General features: G+C 38.6%; 1 protein-coding gene across 2 annotated transcripts in view; it reads right to left on the minus strand.

Moving 5' to 3' along the window:
* Positions 1-21,867, minus strand: part of LOC130917678 (protein yippee-like 2) — a 36,678-nt gene extending 14,811 nt beyond the window's left edge. Inside the window, exons 1-3 of one of the 2 annotated variants that reach the window (XM_057839313.1) lie at positions 21,651-21,867; positions 3,349-3,580; positions 4-47 (exon numbers count right to left, since the gene is read on the minus strand). In XM_057839313.1, coding sequence (XP_057695296.1) covers positions 4-47; positions 3,349-3,465 — 161 coding nt within the window. In that variant the 5' untranslated portion in view covers positions 3,466-3,580; positions 21,651-21,867. Of the gene's footprint in view, positions 1-3; positions 48-3,348; positions 3,581-21,650 lie in introns of those variants that run through there. The other variant, XM_057839314.1, reaches the window with a different exon arrangement.
* Positions 21,868-22,094: the final 227 nt, after the last annotated feature.

Genomic DNA, 22,094 nt, shown 5'->3' on the forward strand with positions numbered 1-22,094 from the left:
CACACTGAGTTGAACAGGTAGGCTCTGCCCTGGCTGCCTTGGAACGACTGCAGATGCAAGAAAAAAGCAAGATGAGTAGGCTGCGACATACACGCAGGCCTTTCATATAGCTCCAAACGGCTGCACACACATGGAATAAATGACAACAGTAAATGCCAGGTCATTTTCCCGCTGAAACAGAAGGCCTTTGTGTGCTAGGTGAGTGGTGTTTTTATTGTACGTGAAAAGTGATTCATTCATAATACAACCTTCAAAGTTCTATGCTGAGTAGGGGTGGGCATCGTTTCAATTTGAACGGTTCTGATTCCGATTCCACGTTTCGATTCCAGTTCCAAACGATTCTCGATTCCGATTCTTGGATATATCTTGTACTGTATATAAATATCAGTCTCTTCACAGGAGTGCACTCTCACAAAGATGTTTATTTTTCAAAAGCTCATGGAGAAAACATTTACACATATTCGTTTGCCTATGTTTTAGAGTGTCTTATGCTGCAGGGATTTATTGTATTGCATCGGTTGTTTTAGATGGTATTTCTACAAGTTAGTTAAGGGCTGAGATGTCAGGCAGGGAGTGTTCTGTCCCTTGATCTTAGGTTGACTACTTTTTAAATTGGATATCTTTCTAAACTAATACAGTGATACCTCTACATATGAAGTTAATTCATTCCACGACCTTGTTTGTAAGTCGAAATGGTTGTATGTCGAGGAGGATTTTCCCAGAGGAATACATTATAATTCCATTAAGTCATTAAGCCCAAAAACCTACACTAAATCCTTAATAAATACTGCTGTTACTATTGCAAATAGCAATTAAAAAGAGCAAAACAAATAAATTATACATAAAAAAAATAATATAATAATAGTAATAATAATAATACCTGTTATAATGTAATGAATCAGGTTTTTTTGCTGTACCTGATCGCACCGCGGGGCTGACGTGACGCTAAGCAAGAGAGCGCAGTTCTATTTTATTTCCTGTTTTGATGCTGGCGTCAGTGTTGCACAAGTTGATGGAATAAATCATTAGAAACCAGACGAAGCTGGCGATTTCTTTGGCGATGTTACCACAATAAGAATTGTCACCTTAACTTATAAAGACTGGCGAACAGCCAGCCAAGATCGACATTCTACGGCCCTATTGTGATCCAGTTCATTGATGCACACGCCATGCTTAGATTTTGCTATCATTTACATCTTCATTTCAATGGTAAGCGTCACCGTTTCTTTTTTTCTCCACCTGCACTAACCTTTTTGGATTCAGTGTTGATTTCTCTTACAAGAAAATCAGCCGTGCGTCCGTCAAAACAAAGAAACTGCGGCGCTGTCAAAAAACATCGTATTTCAAGCATGTCGTCGGTTGTAGAAACAAAAGGCGTGTCAAATTGTATGTCGGGTGTTGAAAAGATCGTGTGTCGAAGCGATTGTATGTCGAGGTACCACTGTATATTGTTCATCCGTCCACAAGATGTCACTATTGTAACTCCGGACTCTACAGTTTTTCTTTGGTTTTTGCTATGTGCGCTTGGCTTCGGCTTGTAGTGACTTACTGGAAGCAGCAGGCAAAAATAACATTACTTTAGTTGGAATAGAATCCTTGAGGTGCACAGACGTTACATATCTCTGCACTAAACATCGTAGGGAACCGTTGATAAAACAAAATCTGTAAGTTTGCATGTTTTAACAGAGGTTCTGATATTATTTCGGTGTGTTTTTTCTGTTACTTTGTTGTCATTTATGTGAAGTGAAGGAACACGTTTTTGTGCTGCGCTAAATTAGCCACTCATTTGGCAGCTATTTTTTCCGGTCGACGGTCGGGGCATCAAAAACTTGGAATCGAAATTTAAAAATTCTAACGGTTCTGGTAGTCCCGGATCCCATCGATGCTCGATGCCCAACCCTAGTGCTGAGTGATAACCAGACGCTAAATGTAACTCCTAGCGTTATCGTAGCATTAGGGTTAGCTTCAGAATGGCAAGCGTCCTCTTGAAACACTGGCCAGTCTAAAGCAGAGCCACTTGGCTTTTTCTGGTCAGTAAGTCTAGAGGATGTTAAACGCTTGAACAACTTTTTTTTTTTTACATATAGTTAGTGCTTCTAGGTCGGTTTAATTGAAGTGGATTATCTTCACAAAGTCCGCATTGTCCTTGTAGCCTCTACAATATGTACTCATCTGTCAATGTTCATTTGAAAGTGATGGAAAACTTTGTTTATTTTTGGCCTAAAACTTTTGTATTTTACAGATGAAAACATTTTGAGTAATTGTCAACTAAAACTAGACGAAGACGAAAACATTTTTAAATGACTAAAATATGACCAAGACTAATCATTTTAAATGACTGAAATTTGACTAAGACTAATCACTATTAGTATTAGTATATTATTTAGGTATTATATTATAAATTAGTATTTAGTGCTGCAACGATTAATCGATTAACTTGAATAATTTGATTAGAAAAAAGCTTCAAATTCAATTTTGCTGCCTCGAGTATTTGTTTAATTAACGGGGCATTGTAATGGTTCGTTTTGAAAGTGTTTGCATTTATTCTCATTGATTTGGGTGGATACACTGCTCTCTAGTGGCAACAGTGAATATGACATAACTCATTTAACATGGCTGAATCCAGCTGCTCCCTGTTAAGACCAACATAAGTTAAGTTTTTGTTTGAGATATTATGTTTTTTAATGCATTCGTAATTTAGTTTATAGTTATATTTAGCCGTTTTTGTGGGAATATGTGTTGAAACAATTCGTTAAGAGCATTGTAAAATAAAATCGTTAGCGTTTTATAGTATTTAAGCTAGCAGAGTTTTGCTATGCAAGTTAGCCATTTGTTATTTTGTTGTAGTTAGAGCCTCAGTTATTTATTTTTCATACTGTTTAAGGCTAATGTCAAGTATTTAAATTTTTTCATGTTCTTAATCAAATTACTCGATTATTTGAACTAACTAGTCCATAGATTAATCGACTACAACAATAATCGATAGCTGCAGCCAAATTAGTATTAAAAGACAATTAAAAGGACTGCCAAAAATAACATTGCTTACAATCGATGGGCTGCCAAAAACAACATGGATTACAATCATAGAACATAATCCAGCTACAGGAAATAGAGAGTAGCAGTCAGACATACAAGAGGAAAATCTGTGTTCACTTGTCTAAATTCTACAGTGTTCAAACATGGTAATTGCTTGAAACGCTTGTAAAAGTGAAGCCACGTGAGTTGGAACATATTTAAGCACATCTGTAACTGGTTCTTTTCCTCTTTGGTCTTTGGAAATGTAATCCAGGTGCAATCGCTGTTGTAAAATGAGTGAAGTCAAAGCAGTGAAGTTCCGCCGTCGGTTACCTTAGAGATGAGTTCGTCGTGGTTGGCTAGGTGGGCCCGGCAGTGGATGCAGCTGTACGTCCGGTGGCAGCTCGGCAAGTAGGCCTGAAAGGTCTTGGAGCGCGTCATTCTGACCATGGGCGGGGTCGGCGGGCGGTGCAAGAAGGGACTGCCGGCCCAGGTCGGCTCACAGGGGAAGCACCGCAACACACAGGTGAGGGCCGTGGTGGGCGGTGGGTCGGGAGGCAAACACCTGAGAACGAAGATGAACGAACCAGAGTTACCACCGTTGCACAAAAGTTGCTTCCGTAAACGGGTGTTGTAAACTTAACTCCGCGTGTGTAACTGTTGCTTAAATGTGAGTGCGAAAATACTTCCACCTTCAGCCTACTCCTTTAATTCTTTATTTTATATAGTAAATGCATTTTCTTCGCCCAGTTCACCCCTAAAAAAATGACTATTTGGTCCCAATTAATCCTTTGCAAAAGATTGCTAAGATTTTTCTATGATATACAGTGGTATGAAAAAGTATCTGAACCTTTTTGAATTTCTCACATTCCTGCATGAAATCACCATCTAATGTGATCTGATCTTTGTCAAAACCACACAGATGAAAAAACGGTGTCTGCTGTAACTAAAACCACCCAAACATTTATAGGTTTTCATATTTGAATGAGAATGGTATGCAAACAACGACAGAAGGGGGAAAAATAAATAGGTGAACCATCACATTTAATGTTTTGTGCGCCCCCCCCCCTTTGGCAGCAATAACTTCAAACAGAGGCTTCCTGTAGCTGCAGATCAGTCTGGCACATCAATCAGGACTAAGCTTGGCTTATTGTTCTCTACAAAACTGCTGTAGTTCAGTACGATTCCTGGGATGTCTGGCATGAATCGCTGTCTTTAGGTGATGCAACAGCATCTTAATGGAGTTCAAGTACTGGACTTTGACTTGGCCACTATTGAAAACCATTCTGAAGTTGAGGTTTACTTCTGTTTTGGATCTTGTTGCAGCATCCATCCTCTTTTTAGCTTCAACTCTCTGACAGATGGTGTCAGGTTTTCCTGCAAAACATCCTGTAAAACTTTTGAATTCATTCTTCCGTTAATGAATGCAAGTTGTCTAGGCCCTGAGGCAACAAAACAGACCCAAATCATGATGCTCCCTCCATCATGCTTCACGGTTGGGGATGAGGTGTTGATGTTGGTAAGCTGTTCCATTTTTCCTCCACACATGACAATGTGTTTTACTCCCAAACAATTCAACTTTGGATTCATTGGTCCACAAAATATTTTGCAAAAACTTCTGTGGAGTGCCCAATTGCCTTTTTGCGAACATGAAATGAGCAGAGACTTCCTCCGTGGAGTCCTCCCATGAACACCATTCTTGGCCATAGTTTTACATATAGTTTATGTGTGCACAGAGATATTCGACTGTGTCAGTGATTTCTGTAGGTCTTTAGCAGATACTCTACGGTTCTTTTTTACCTCTGTGAGTACTCTGCGCTGAACTCTTGGCGTCATCTTTGGTGGACGGCTACTCCTTGGGAGGGAAGCAACAGCGCCAAACTCTCTCCATTTGTATGCAAATTCTTACTTTCGCTTGATGAACATCCAGACTTTCTGTATCCTTTCCCAGCTTTATACATATCAAGAATCCTTGATCATAGGTCTTCAGACAGCTCTTTTGACCGAGCCATGATGCACCTCAGACAATACTTCTCATCAGGACATTTCTTACCAGGTATGTGTTTTATAGTGGGCAGGGCAACTTTAAACCACTCATCAGTGATTGGGCAAACACCTGACTTAAAATGTTTGGTAAAGATTGGTTTCAATTGCTCTTTAATTCTCAAGGTTCACTTACTTATTTTCCCCTTTCTGTCATTGTTTGCATGATATCCTCATTAAAATATAAAAACTTATAAATGTTTGGGTGTTTTTAGTTAAAGCAGACACTGAATCACATTTAATGGTGATTTTATGCAGAAATGTGAGAAATTCCAAAAGGTTCGGATACTTTTTCATACCACTGTATTTTAAGAGAGATGAGCAGGTTGAACTTCTACTCATTTAATTAGGCCAACTAAGGATTCAAAATTACAACTAAGATACCTACTCTTGATGTGACTTGAAGAAATCTTGCTGTACTTATATTGTTTTTTTTTTAAGTAAATAATGAAGTATAAGTGACATGATTAAAAAATTCAGCACAGCTTATTGGTGTTCAAGTGTGATGCTCTCAAGTACAAACTAAGCTAATTGTTAGCTTAGCTCGTCATTATGGTATTTTGCTGTGGCAAACTCTCATTTTTTTAGGTGAATGACTTTTGAGACATGTTATAGAAACACTTAACAACAAAATGTGATCCTCTATTTGTGCCTGGCTATTACGCTCAGCTATTGTTTCATTTTAGGTCACAATCATGAAGTCTATTGCTTAGACCAACTGTGAATTGACCATGGGATTTACACTCGATAGTATTAGACAGGTTTAACAGTTTGATTATTGGTCCCAACTGTATCCCAGGTAAATCAGAGAGGAAAAATCAATCTTAACATTCCCCCCACTTTCCATTATAGTTCCTCAAGATACTCTTCAACAACAAACAAGCAGGTTTTTACAACTTTGATGGGAATGGTCATTTTAAGCTCAATTATTGATATTTATGAACCACACGTTAGTTGCAGGATAACTGACTATTTTTAATGTATTATTCAGCAGGTTCAGAATTATTTTAGAAATTATTGTTTCTGGAAGGGAAATATATTTGGGAAATGGGATTCTTTTCTGAAGTGTATTTATAAGTCATAATCAGAAACAACGTAGCTATCCAATGTGGTGACCACTATCCCTGTAAGGGTTACCGTGATTTAAAATCGAATCTTAGGGGCCGTTTACATGGTGATTCTCCGAGAATACGAAAAATTTCTAATTTGCATTTGTGTCTCCATTTGAACAATGTCGCGATTCCGCATGAAAACGATGTAGTATTCATGCCAGGCCCTAGGGGGCAGTGCAGATTTACTGGGCGATAGAGAATGATGTACTTTGACCTCACCAAGCTCCCTCAGCCCGGAAAAAATATCCCCGCCCACTCAAAGCAATGTCATTTTTCTTTTGTTCAAAAAGGCACAAAAATTGAAAGGTTTAACATATTTCATTTAAGAATATTATTAAAACAGTAAATTAAAGCCAACATTCCGCCATATTTACTGTTTTAAATGTTTAGTAGCACCGCTGTGCACGCCCAATGTGACATGTACGAGTGCTGACGTTAACAGCGCGGTCTCGCGCCGCAGGAGTCTTTGATATGCATGCCGAGGAAGCCCCCCTCAACCCCCCGCAATCGGATTCTTCCACTTTGAAGGCAGGATTCAGAATTTTTCATCTTCGCCGACACCATATGCACGCAAGGCGAGTCCGCAACTGAGTCATTGCGTCTTTGTGTCGCAGAGTCGCCATGTAAACTGCCCCTTAATGTGTAGTATAACGTATTTTAATACGTGAATAACATGCTACTTGTGTGCCTAAGGTATTTTGTAATAAGGAAATGACGATAAAATATTATTATTATAATACTATAATATTAAAATGAAAACACACAGAGACATACTAAAGATGTAAACATTATGTTCCTGTTTAATCAACATTCACAAAAAACAAGTCTAAACTGTGCATCAATGTTCTATATTTAAAAAAGTGTGCTTGGTGATTTATGAATGAGCAGGTTTATATCCAAATATGTCATGGGATAATATTCAGATTAACTTTCTAAAAAAGACCTAAGAGAAGCATTTAGTTTAAAAAAATATCCAATTTTTTTTTTCTTACTGTGTTTCAAACTGAAAACAACTCCTGCAGACTCGAGCCATTTCCAGACCTCCTCCCCTAGCAGCTGCGTTTGGGGTGTTTGTCCACAGTTGTAGGCACGCTTCCCATTTTCCCAACCAAAGTAGGCAGGAAAGCTAGTTCACATAGTCTGAGACTGCAGTGTTAATCTGCTTAGCCTAACACAACTGTGAGCCCCACGCTGAACTCGTGTCATGATACCAAACAGAACAAGCCCTTCAAGTACTTGTGCTGCCTGCCTGGGTGACTGATAAAACTAGTGAGCTGGCCCCGACTATTGTATTAGTTTGGAATGCATGAAATTCTACAAAACTGGCTCCAATTAACATTATTGTAAGATGTGACACTTCCTGTCGAGGTAGCCATTTGCCAAGGGACAAATCTGCGAAAGATTATTTATCGAAGCAGTTTGTGACCAATCCAGGGGCAAGAAGATGTAGTTATGATATAACCATAACCATTACATTTTTTTTCTTAATTAGAAGGAAACAATACACGCAGTGTTGTTCCACAGTGCTACTTCGCATGAAGGAGGAAAGCATTTAAATCAAACTACATGATGCTAATGAGAGTCGCAAAGAGCTGCACCATTTGGTTTCTCCTTCCTGTCAGTCTTTAAGGAACCATCTGGAAAAACTAATAAAGCACTGAATGGAAGGAGGGATGTCAGTCCAGAGGAAGTAGAAAGAAAGGCCCCTTTATTGGCCTTCTGCAATATGATTGTTTTATATTGGGCAGAAGCTGATAAAGGTTCTTCTAGTAATGAAGGGAATAAATAAAGCAGTGAGACATGGCCTTTTGCCATACTCTGACTTGGTGCCAATTGAGTGGGATTGGGGCACAAAGAGGTGCTCAGTAGAGATGTCAGTCCACCCCACTCCCCATCCCCCAACCACACACTCACGCACAGACAATGACAAAGCGTGTCACTTCATGACTTGTGCAAATATTATTGTCCTTTAATTAGAGAGTTCAATATTGAGGAGCCTCTCATACAAGATTATGTGTTCCATACATACAAATGATCTCGTTTTTCCAAATTATTTGACATTTTACGGTCTGCTTAAAATAACTGAAACATAACAGAGGCAGTTATTTTCTACTTTTATCATCCAAGACACGTCAGATGGACTTTCAGACCGTTGGTTCTACAAATCCAAAAGAGGATAAAATCATCGAATGAATCATTTGGATCAGTTTTTAACAAGTAGTGCTTACCAACATGTAAATGTGGCCTTATCAGCGTGCATGACGCAGATATGAGTAGAATGCACAATCAGTAAATGGCAGCATTCACTGTGTTATGACAAAGGTTTCCTATAAAAAAAGCAGAAACGCAGCTGACCTCGACATGTATTTAGCTCCAACGTTAGTAGCAATTAAACGTTGCAATCATATGTACTCTTTGCCAGAAATGTGATTGGGTTGCCTTGTGGGCGCCTCCCACTGGAGCCGATCCAGGCATGTCCAGCTGGAAGAGCATCCCAGGGTCGACGCACAATGCGCTGCTCAATGCATCCGAGTCTCTGGGGACGAGCCATAAAACGTTGCTGGGGAGATGGGACACCTGGACCCAGGCAGAGTCAGGGTCTTGACATTTTAAGATGAATGCAGCTTTCTACTGTCATTAAGTTGACAAAAACCGAAAATAAAAACAATCTATGTGTATCTGTATGTCTTTAATTCTTCATTAATTTTACGTATTTAAATGGATGTTAGGACAAATGGAAAAATTATATATGTTGTGTGTCCCAAAAATATGACATCTTTTTGCAGGCCAAAAAGTTGGGCTATTTTTGTAAAAATAACCTCAAATGTTCATGAAATTTCAAAGAAACTTGAATTTTTATATTTCACCATTTCACCTTGTTGACCTGCCCCCCTAAAAAAAGCCAAAATGCACCATGCTCACTCCCCCCTGGAATGGCAATGGGATCGGTGCCAGGCTTGTCCGGCGGCTCCCACCCAGCAGTTTCATTCTCCACATCACTAGCACACACTTTAAAGTACACACATGAATAGATGCCCATGACACATACTTATATATAAATTTGATGGTTCCAGGATTAGCAATCATATAACAAAAGGTTGTTTGACTCATTAATACTCACAGGTGATTTGTCCACTACACGTGCACACTCTTATATGACCTATCTTCTCTCTTCTTGTCCTTCAGTTACTTGGTACACTGGTATGAAAAAGTATCTGAACCTTTAGGAATTTCTCACACTTCTGCATAAAATCGCCATCAAATGTGATCTGATCTTTGACAAAATCACACAGAGGAAAAAAATGGTGTCTGATTTAACTAAAACCACCAAAACATTTGTAGGTTTTCATATTTTAATGAGGACAGTATGCAAACAATGACAGACGGGGGAAAAATAAGTGAACCATAACATTTGATATTTTGTAGCCCCCCCTTTGGCAGCAATAACTTCAACTAGACGCTTCTTGAAACTGCAGGTCAGTCTGGCACATCGATCAGGACTAATCTAGGCCCGTTCTTCTCTCAAAACTGCTGTAGTTCATTCAGCTTCCTGGGGTATTTGGCATGAATCTTTAGGTCATGCCACAGCATCTCAATGGGGTTCAAGTCTGGACTTTCACTTGGCCACTCCAGAACGTGTATTTTGTTCTTCCAAAACCATTTTGAAGTTTATTTACTTCTGTGTTTTGGATCATTGTCTTGTTGCAGCATCTATCCTCTTTTCAGCTTCAACTGTCTGACAGACGGCCTCAGGTTTTCCTGCAAATCATCCTGATAAACCTTTGAATTAATTCTTCCATTAATGATTGCAAGTTCTCCAGGCCCTGAGGCAGCAAAACAGCCCCAAATCATGATGCTCCCTCCACCATGTTTCAAGGTGGGGGTGAGGTGTTGATGGTGGTGAGCTGTTCCATTTTTCCTCCACACATGACGTAGTGTGTTACTCCCAAACAATTGAACTTCGGTTTCATCAGTCCACAAAATGTTTTGCCAAAACTTCTGTGGAGTGTCCAAGTGCCTTTTTGCGAACATTAAACGAGCAAAAATATTTTTTTAGACAGCAGTGGACTTCCTCTGTGGTGTCCTCCCATGAACACCACTCCTTGCCATAGTTTACATATAGTTGATGTGTGCACAGAGATATTGGACTGTTTTAGCAGACACTCTAGGGCTCTTTTTTACCACTCTGAGTATTCTTCACGGAACTCTTGGCATCATTTTTGGTGGACGGCCTCTCCTTGGGAGAGAAACAACAGTGCCAAACTCTCTCCATTTGTAGACAACTTGACTGTCGATTGATGAACATCCACACTTTTAGAGATGCTGTATCCTTTCCCAGCTTTATACAAATCAACAATCCTTGATTGGAGGTCTTCAGACAGCTCTTTTGATTGAGCCATGATGCACAAGACAAGACAATTCTTGCCAGGTGTGGTTTTTATAGTGGGCAGGGCAGCTTTTAACCACTCATCAGTATTTGGGCACACACCTGACTTAAATTGTTTGGTTCAAAATTGGTTTCAATTGCTCTTGAAGTCTCCTTAGGCAGAGGGTTCTCTTACTTATTTTCCCCTGTTCTGTCATTGTTTGCATGCTATCCTCATTAAAATATGAAAAATTATAAATTTTTGGGTGTTTTTAGTTTAAACACAGTTTTTACATCTGTGTGATTTTGACAAAAATCAGATCCCATTTGATGGTGATTTTATGCAGAAATATGAGAAATTTCAAAAGGTTCAGATACTTTTTCATAAAACTGTATACCCCCCCGCCCCCACATGCTGTCCCCTTGGTGAGAGTAGTCATATTGAAACAGCAACGCTACTTACATTAGGTAGCATATACATTTACTGATATTTTTGCATCACTATTACCGCTGTTTTTTATCTCTTCTAAACCCTTTTATGTACAGCTGCATTCTCTTAATAAACACAGTATTAACAATTACGATGGTAGTGCTCCCATGAGGCACATTAAATCTGTTTCAGCCTTTAAAGACACTAAGATTCTCTGTGTCTAAGCAGCTGAAGAGGTCAGAATTAAAAAATACATTTAAAAAGAAATTAAAAAACCTAATATTTCACCATCGAGCAAACAAATTTGGACCAGATCCCAAAAATTTTAAAAAGAGTGAAGAGCTTGACTGACTTGACGTGGTCAGTGTCACAGCTGGCGCATTTTTTGAACACTTGAGAAATCGGTCTTTACAGTCGGAATCGGAATTTACAGACCGTTGAGTTTCTTCTAAATTTGAATTAATAAAACTCAGGGATGTTCAACAGAGTTTCACTGAGCTAGCTTCCGAGATTTGCTATCAAAATGGTGTCAGTTTTAACAATGTTTTAAATCAAGATGCTAAAATAAAGATGTAGCTAAAACATAGCCTTTTTAGTCCCACAAGAAGGTCATCATTGTATGTAGACAGCAGTGGTGGAATGTAACAAAGTAAAAGTACTTTTTTACTGTACTTAAGTACATTTTAGTGTATCTGCACTTTACTTGAGTCCAAATATAAAGTGGTACTTTTTACATTTACTTCCCTACATTTTACAGCACATACATTTTACTCTACTTCTTTTCAAATTGTCGCCTGCGTAAAACGTTACATTTGTTTGTTTTTCCTATTATTGTGAATTGATAGTTTCCTTTTCATGCCTCCATCGCAATCATTAAGACCCATGCAACTATACCGTTACTGAGCACCAGATGGAGCAACACAAGTACACGCAAGATTAGGCAGGTGAACAGGATATTGTCCCATAAAAAAACAACAGTGAGAGGAGCGCCCTTTGAAATGGGTGCTGCATACTCTTGTACAGAAGGTGGGGGTATGCACCTGATAGTAGCTTGCAATCCGCCATTAAGATATGTTTTGGAGTTTTTTTAGCTTCTTAAGCTTTTGTTTACAGTGCAGTCAATCTGCACGGTATAGGGGTGTAACGGTACACAAAAATCTTGGTTCGGTACGTACCTCGGTTTTGAGGTCACGGTTCGGTTCATTTTCGGTACAGTAAGAAAACAAAATGCAAAATATAAATGTTCTAGTTGTTTATTACACACCTTTGTGTTTTCAACAATAGGAACATTTGCGTACACAAAGCTAGAGTTCTGCTCAAAAAGTAACGGGTATTTAAAGATAATCCAACAACAATTTGCTTTTCAGACCCCGGGTATTGGTCAGCTTTCTTTCTGAAAGAAAGAAGAAAAAAGTCCTGTGCTAAAGAGAAAAGCAATCCCAATGACAAAGATTTTAACATGTATTTTACAAATGAAATGCCTCAATGAATCTTTTTTTTTTCTTATGAACGGTTTTCAAAAGCTTTATTGGTGGATTTTCTCAAGTTAAAGCGTCACTCAGAAATTAATAAATTTAACTGTGTAAGCAGGTTCTGTGTATTCTTTTTATTATTTAATTAAAATGTCAATTTATTTTATTTAAATGGGCTATTATTTATTTTATTATGTGTTTATATTCTACAAATGTGATGTGTTTACATTTATATAGTATATTTTATGTTGTATAACTTTTGTTCCTACGTGAATATTAGTTTCTACTTGTTTTGTTGTGGTAGGAGGGTTTTATATTGAACACGGGGCGGTGTTGGTTATTATGATAGCAGAGAAGACAGCAGTAAATCAACAAAGACAAGTCAACTGTGCCCCGATCTACCACTCAAGAGATCTGATGGACTCAAAAAGTGGGTTGCGATTGCGTATTAGTTTGAAAATCAACCGGATCCACCGTATTTTTACACGAGTGACTTCCGGTCTGCCCGATCCTAGCTACCGGTAGTAGTATTGACGCAGGAAGGTCGCGTCTCGCGCCAAATAATAAATTCTGCCGTTCTATTCGTGTGCGTCATGTTGAGCCGCTTCTGGGACACGTCTAACACGCGGCCGCACTGCGACTGGTGTGCACTGGCTGATTGACTTTAACGCCCGTGTTTCACTGCGTTCTCGCTGCAGCCATGTTGTTGCGCCGTTGACGTTTCTGGGTTATACTGTCCTACCGTGTTGGTCCTCATTATAGTAGAGAAGACAAAGTAAATATAATCTACACAAAGAAACTGTAACCTGATCGACTCAGCCTCGAAAAGTAAGGGTTACATTATGTCAGAAACTCGTTCGGTACACCTCCGTTCCGAACCGAGCACCACGTACCGAAACGGTTCAATACAAATACATGTACCGTTACACCCTTATGAAATATCTTTATGACTGGTTTGCATCGGGATAAAATACTTTTCTTTTTACTTGTAAAGGACATTTTAAAGCAAGTACTTTTGTACTTTTACTTAAATACATTTTTTCTTAGATAATTGTACTTTTACTTTTTTTTTTACCCTTTATCTTTACTAATGTAAAAAATGTAAGTACTTAATCCACCACTGGTAGACAGTTTCCAGGTGTTTTACTCTTAATACTGGTTGCAAACCTGGTTCAGGGGTGCGATTCTGTCTCATGAGCAATAGACCCAACTGTATAAGGTAGCCCTATACATTACCTCGAATTGCTTTCGTTAACAAGACGAGCAGAGAGCACGCTGAACAAAATAGACTTCACTAAATTATAGTGAGAGCCTTTGACAGTTGACGTAATCGATGTTGACATTCTCAGAAGAGACTTCTAGCAAGCACATAACCTTATTGCGCTTTATTAACGTTATCAATTTTCCCTTATTATCTATTTTGGTCACCCTGCTCGTGTGCCTCTTGTTCAAAGGCCTCGCCACACAATCGCATTTGTTTTTCCTGCGCTGCCACTATCTATTCATCAGTCCAGCCGCGCGTCGTTTGAGGTCACAGCGCCGGCCATTCTGGTCATTTCGGAGTGTCATCACAAAGGGCTACGTGCCACGAGTCTCACCAGCCGAAAGGGGCCTTGTATATCCCGACAAAAAACCTTTGTTATATAACCCACTGATGCTGCCGTTTGTGACGACGATCAGGGGCAAAGCGAGGGATGCGAGTCAGACGGGGACAGAGAGGGAAGAAGTGTGCGTTTAATTCTGCGCATTACCATTCAACACTCCTACTTTCATCGTGTTCCCCATTCTGTGTTAGCAGCATACAGCAGTATGACGTCACTGAGCCTCCTCGCATATCAAATATCACTGATGGGGCACAGCTAGGAAATCTCAAAAGGCATTTCTGACTGTCTGCATTTAGTGCCATATGATAACGCATTTACCTCCTGAGGGAAAGAAGATCCCACATTATCTTCTATGTATTATTGTATCATCATTGCATACTGCAGTTTAGGAAAGATAAGTCAGAGCAGAAATCTAAGGTAGAGATGCAGCAATGACCAAATACCAATATGGCTTACTTGGTTTTCAGTACTTGTCAATAACACGTATACCCATAATTGAAAATGTCATTCTTGCAACTAAGGCTGCAACAACTAATCGATTAAATCGATTCATAAATTAGTTGCCAACGAATTTTATAATCGATTTTTGCAGGCAGCTATGTGGAGACCCGTTTGGGTCCTTGTTTGTGTGCAATATGAAGCCGCGCACGCGGCAGTGATAGAGAGTTCACTGCTACATTCAGGTTTAGTTGCTGAATCAATAATATTTATGTGAGGGTTAGATTGCCTTGAGTCGTGTCTGTTGGTAGATCCAGTGTTCCTCTGTCAGAGGTGAGTAAATGAAGCCCATTATATCGATTGTATTTTTTGTTGATGAGACGTTACTACAGCCATATTCGGACTATAAGGCGCAGCTGAGTATAAGCCGCCACCCACCAAATTTGACACGAAAACGGCATTTGCTCATAGATAAGGCGCACCGGACTATAAGCCGCAGCTGTTCTCACTGTACTACGGAATATTTACACCCAAAGATAACCGGTAACATTTATTCGATAGCAGCATCATAAGACCAAATGACCCACCATTGCTTCAAGAAGCTTCATTTGGCCATCACGGCTCCCTAGGAGACAGGAAATCTCTGCTGTCACCTGCTGTCAACGCTGTTGTCTTCCAACATGCCTCTTAGCATGCATTGCAGCGATACAGATGTAAGTAACAATTGAAATTCATGTTCTCTGCTAATTATTTCTTCAGTTCTTGGTTCTAGTTGTTTCATTAATTGCTAGTTATGGTATTTGGTAACACTTTATTTGACAGTGGCGCCATGACACTGCCATCAGCATTAATAAATGCTTATGGCAGACGTCATTTTCTGTCATCCGGAAAATTATCTCACTTTGAATGGATGTAAAAGATTGGAGCTGGACATAAATGAAGTTAGTGACATACTTTGCTGGATGACACTTACTGACATTGGCCATAAGCATTTATTAATGCCCATGATAGTGTCATGTCATAATTATGACGGTCTTATGGCAGTCTTATGATGCCGCTGTGAAGTAAAATTTTACCTATTAACCCAATAAACCAACAAATAAGCCGCACTGGACTATAAACCGTGGGATTTAAAATGAGGGGGGAAAGTAGCGATGTATTGTCCAGAAATTACAGTACTTAGCAAAAACCGCTAAGCTAGTTAGCAATTATGCTAATCAGTGTGTCAAGTGTCTGTTTGTATTGTTTTGGGGAAGCATATTAGCGCTTGAGTTTTTGTTAGATAGTAAAGTTGTCTAGTTTCTTTTTATAAAGAAACCACATACATAAACCCATTCATATCACAGCGTAGACTCTCCTTTCAACACAAACTCTGTAAATTGTCATACAAGTGAGTGTGCTTTGAAATTAATTTGGATTGTATTTATGAAGAACTGTTTGATAAAGAAAACTGATTCATTACAGTCTGCCTCCTCCTCATTTGATTTTGTTGTTTGTTGATTTTGGTCTGATTTGTGTACTGAGAAATTCTATGTATGTTTTATACTCAGAACCTTTATTAGAAACTTTTTATGTACTTAAAAAAGTAAGTTTTAGACTAGAGTTAAGTCAGGAAGCTGTAATAACATTATAATTTTTGAAGGGACTACTCATCCATTTTGTCTTCATTGTTACTTACAACATGCCTAAAACAACTTCAAGTTAAATTGTGAAGGTAATTGTAAATACTGACATTTTTCCGATTAATCGATATATAGTTTAATCGGATGATTAATCGATGATAAAAATAATGGTTAGTTGCAGACCTACTTGCGACTCTGATGAAAATATGTTTTATTTTTATTAAATAATATTCAAAAACACAAACTTTTTCTCTGAAAATAAACACTTTTAAACTCATTTTCTGCCATTGACTGTGTTAAGACTCCAAATCCATATTAACTGGGAAGCTGTTTCACTGGCAGTTTTGCCACACATTTCACTTCAAAAGTAGCCTCTAATAAAGACATTTTTAAGTTATAGAATATAACTAACACAAGTCAAGTGATAGATTGGCATACCATCACTTCTAGTGATGGCCACATTCTTTTGAAAAGATGTGTTTTACCTCTAGAAATGCCACAAGTAACAGCAGGGCGATCAAAACAATCATTGATTTAATGAGCCGTTTATCTGCAGTCTCACAGATGACAGCGAGCAAAATGTGTTTGCGAGTCAAGGTGACGTCTACAAACCTGGCGCTGTACACTCAAATCTGAGAGCTTTTTTTCCCCCTAAAGCACTTTAACCTAGTACTATGATTAAACATTTAAATGAATTTTAAATAAATATTCATTAAACAGTTACTTTGTTGAGTAAAATACTAATTTAAGTCGCCAACTGACTGCTCCAGGGCCCAGACATGATAAAAAGATGAATACAAAACAGCATTTTTGGTTTGCAGAAAGTGGATAATTACTCTTTGGCTTTTAATTTCATAAAGATGAAGATGACTTAAAGGGACAGACAACATTTGGTGTGCATGCCAGTAAAAAGAATTGTGTTTAATAAAGAAAAAGGGAAAAAAAAAAAAAAGTATTTTTGATATGTTATAGTTGAGAAAAAAAAAACAATTCAGACATTTCATCATAGCCCAGTACTACTTTTGTCACGATACTACATTTTTAACTTTATATTAGTGGTGCAATGAATATTGATTTACACGAGTAATTCAATTAGAAAAAAGTTTGGAATCAAGTTTTGCTGCTTCGAGGATCCGTTTGATTAGGGTGACGTTGTAATGGTTAAGTTTGAAAGTGTCGCATTTAGTTTTATTGATTTGGGTGGATACACTGCTTTTAGGTGGAAACAGTGAATATGCCGTAACTCTTCTAACATGGCTGCATCCAGCTACTTCCTGTTAAGACCAACATAAGGCATGTTTTGTCTGAGCTAATATCTTTATTATTTGTTTATTGTGCATTCGTTATTTAGTTTTGAAGTGTATTTAGCAGTGTTTTGTAGAAGTATGCGTTTGAAGGATTTGTTTAGAGCTTTGCAAAAAAAAAAAAAGTTAGCATTTTATAGCATTTAAGCTAGCGGACTGTTGCTATGCAAGTTAGCCAATTGTTCTTTTTTTGTACTTAGATCATTATTTATTCATTTTTTTATACAGTTTGAGGCTAAGCTCAGGCATTTTCATTTGGTTTTAAATGCATTTATTGCTCTTGTGAAATGGAATTTCAATTCTGTATCGTTTTAAGAAACACTCGGAAATTTTATTTTGTATCTGCATTTAATGCTCTTTTGAAAGTGCAATTTTATAGCAAGACAAAATACATGTTTTTGCAGAATAAACACATTTTTCTTTGTTTTACATCTCCTAAAATTTATTCTGCAACGCATTAAATATTCGTAGTCTGATTACTCGATTATTTGAACTTACTAATCGATAGATTAATCGATTACCTAAATAATCGATAGCTGCAGCCCAAATCAATACTAAAAAAAATACTCAATACGCGATGCTAGCACCCTCCCAGTTCAAATGGATTGGACGTCTAGCGCTATCAATGGCGTAGCCATTGTGTTAACAAGGAAAATGCTAAATAAATAGTGCAAAATAGATTTTACCCAATGACAACACATTTCTAGTGACCTGTGGTCTTGCAAAAACAACTGCGTATCGATACTTTTACAATCAAATATTGTATCCGGATACAACATTTGAATCTTGATACTTTGATACTTTCATTACCTTTGACAACCCTACCCAGTATTATATTAGCCAATTAAATGCAAATATCGCAGATTGCCTGCGTTTGAGTTCATTAATGTGTAACTGACGTTACAAAATAGCTGTGCTCGTAAGCTGTGTCATTTTTTCCCGGTTAAAACATTCCCAGTGGTCTAAAAAATGTACGACTAACGTACTTAATACATTTAGCAACAGTCTTTCACATGAAGGTTATTTATACTCTGTGTTGTATCACTTTAAATTGGCATTGGCTATTTTATGTGAACGTAAACTTCAAGTACCTTTTTTAGCAGAGATAATATTGTTGTGCTCTCTGTACTACTGTTCATATATACACGTACACGTTGAAAAAGAGATGTATATATATATAATAGGGGTGGGAACCTCTTGGTACCTCACGATAAGATGGGCGATACAAAGTTTAAGATAACGATGATCTCATGATATGGCGATACAACAATACAAAACAACTAATAAACAGAAAAACAAGCTTCTGCTGTGAATTGGAATGAGTATATTACTAGTAGACTTCCAATCCAATCGAACTGGGAGGGTGGTAGCGAATGAACATCGTTGCCATCCCTCCCACTCAAATGGATTGACAGTCTATGGCAGTCAGTGGCAGCCCATGCCAGGGAAAGAGGTCATTTTGGGGCATTTCAGGTCATACCTGTTGATTTTATGTCACTTCCTGTTGATTTTGGGGTATTTTAAGGGTCACTTCCTGTTGATTTTGGGGCATTTTTGGCTCACTTCCTGTTTATTTTGGGTTACAGAACAGGAAGTGACCCGGAAATCTCCCAGATGAATATGCAGTGACTCAAACTCCACAGAAAGTGACCTGTAAATGGCCTGAAAATCGGAGAGAATGACTCTGAATGACTGGTTTGGAATGAACGAAGAAAATGTCCATTTGCCCCTCCCAGTTTAAATGGACTGGGGGTCGAATGCCATCAAAGTTAACTGAGACACTGTTTTTGGTGGAAGATTTTGGTAGGAAATTGATGGTTCCTTTTTAAAAAAATTTTTTTAAAACACTGACACCTTTTAATAACTATCTTGATTCTTGGCAGGCCGCAGGAGCTTATCGAAAACCTTTTAGAATACAAAATATCACGATATTTCATCATTTTGATATTTTGTCACACCCCTAATATATAAGAATAAAGAACACATGCAGTGTTATCCTCACATATATCAGAACAGTTTTGCAGCTTACGGTATTTTTGGGGTTTTTTGGTGAAGATGGTTGTAATTGCAAAGTATCTAAGGTTGCGGACCTCTGTTATAGTATCTTACAAAATTGAGTACTGTGCACTTCTTCACGACCGGTCTGAGAGCACTCACACCAGATTTAAAACTCCTGCTCCCGTTCAACACCTGAGACCTTGTAAAAATGCCAAATGGGCCAATTTTGCTGCCAGAATTTCAAACATTATTGGTTATGTAGTCATGTGCTAGTATGATATTCTGACTGTATGATAAACTTAAATCAAAATATCACGGTTTCACGGTATCAATGTATTGCAATTACAGCTAAAAAATGTGCTACTCTGAGATGAAAAAAAACAACCAAAACTTTCTTTCCATTCCAGTATTTTTATTTTTCAAAACATATTAGCAAATTTGAATATAAGTATAATGTTAAAATATATATTTATATAAATGTATATATTCTACATAAAATTAAAATCAATGCATTCCTTTAGGTGAGCCTAAACCCACAGCTATAGCTCAACATAATTACCATCAGAACAAAAATAATTGAATTATTTTCCATAAAAAACACGTGTGAATGACTTGTATAATGTTTAAATTATGCTCAACTGTATAATGACAATAAAGGGCTATTCTATTTTATTCTACACCCTTTTCAACATAGTTGCCAGGGAGAGAAAAAACACCAATTTACTAGACACACTAAACATGCTCGAGATAACTCTCGTAGTTGGTGGGAAACCTTCATGACAGTGTTTACTAACTTTTAATTTTGTATTAATGCGAAATCATATTGGTGGTATTGGCTCCTCAGCAGACATCCTCCACTAACATCTTTTACATGCAGGTTTGCCCTCTTCTAAACCGCAGCCGTCTGTAACTTTTCTGTAGCCGAAGTATTACCCATACCAGCGATTTTGTTTTCTTCAATGGGGGAAAAAAATCAGGAGTTTCACCCACTCCAGACATCGTGTAGCACAGCTGACTCACTTACAATGAGCGACAACCATTGCGGGAGGGTTGAGCCTTGCAGCTGCAAGAGAGGGATTTCTCCATGCATTTTTGGGACATAAAAAATAGCTAATACCTTAGAGACGGTATGTATGACGGAAAATGTTTGCAGTTTTGAAACCTTGACGTTTTCATACCACGTTATACCTTGACACTGTTAATTGTCACATGTCTAGTTATGAGTTGAGCCATCTGGACACTGACTACAAAGGGTCATTGGTTGCCATTGGTTGAGCTACACACCCAATCCAATTTGACTCATTGGGTTCAATCCACAGATTGGACTTCTAAAGCCGTCAACGGTGCTGAAACTTGAGCATTCACAGGCAGACCTCTCGGTTTAAATGAATTGGATGTCTGTTGTTGTCAATAACAGTGAATGACTTCAGTGGAAAATACATTATTTACAGAAATGGGAGGTGTGTACTCACGTTTGCACTAAACCACCAATGAACGATGGTGAGCATGAAAGTTTTTAGATGACATCCCACTTGCACTTGAAGGCCAACGCGTCATCAATTGGTGCTACAGTTGCACATCAATAACTGGCAAAATTGTGAATTGGCAGGGAGGCCTGCAGTGTGTGTGTGTTGCCTACTGTATGAATCAGGTCACAGGCAGTGGCACACTTTATCTGGGCCAGAACTTCAGCCACCACACGGAGCCCAGATGGCAGGGATGCCTGAGCTCAGCAATCCTGAGCGCGCGCGCACACGCACGCACTAAACGCAGACACGAATACACGTACACACAATCCGACACTGACTTAAAGATCTGCAGCGACCCCGGCGGCTCACGTGACGTCAGGGTTATGGGCTAACTTGCATCGATCACGTATGGTCGATGCAATTGCAACGTAATGCTGTTCGCGACAAACGGGCGCGTGCACGCGTAGGGGCGGGCGCACGCGCTCGGGACAGACGCCACAAAACAACATGTGAGGATGGAGTGGATGATGGAGTAAACCTCGCTTAAAAGTACTAAATACATCAACGCACAGTAAAGCCACGAGACAACTTATGAAAATGACGTTTAAGGGAAAATCAAAGTGGCGACTTTTTAGATCAATTAGCTAACAACATAGACTTTGTGATCTTATATCGACATTGGAATAAAAATCCACAGAATGACAGGGATTGAATGTAGCGCGTGTCAAGAAACGCACCCAAGTGACAACAGCGACAACGCATAGGAAATAGTTTTACCTTTGTGGGGGAGAAATGGGGACCTCCGCGTAGCCAGAAAAATGTCGCACCTCTTTGTTTTCTTCGTGGCAGTGCCAATTTCAGACGTTCATTGGCGCTTCTTCCTTTGTAAAAACGTCCTTTGCTCTTGTTGTCTCTTGTCTCCAGCTCTCCTGGGCCCTGGCAAGTCGTGCAAAGACGCAATGTTTTGACGCGCAACGATGCCCAGCACAGTTTGGAGGAGGAAAGCAAAGAGTGCGAACACTGCCAGCCGGACCAAGAGAGTTCGCTTCTCTTCACTGTCGCCTTCGTGTAAACATTCAACAGCAAAATAGATAAAGACTGCACATGAACCGTATTCGTGTATTGTGTCGTATTTGCATTTTGTATCATCGACAATTCTATCTATCGACAATTATTCGATTTTATTTGATTATTTTTTTTTTTTTTTAAATAACAGTTGTT

The sequence above is a fragment of the Corythoichthys intestinalis genome, chromosome 6, assembly GCF_030265065.1.
Source record: "Corythoichthys intestinalis isolate RoL2023-P3 chromosome 6, ASM3026506v1, whole genome shotgun sequence".
In the NCBI taxonomy this organism is placed as follows: domain Eukaryota; kingdom Metazoa; phylum Chordata; class Actinopteri; order Syngnathiformes; family Syngnathidae; genus Corythoichthys; species Corythoichthys intestinalis.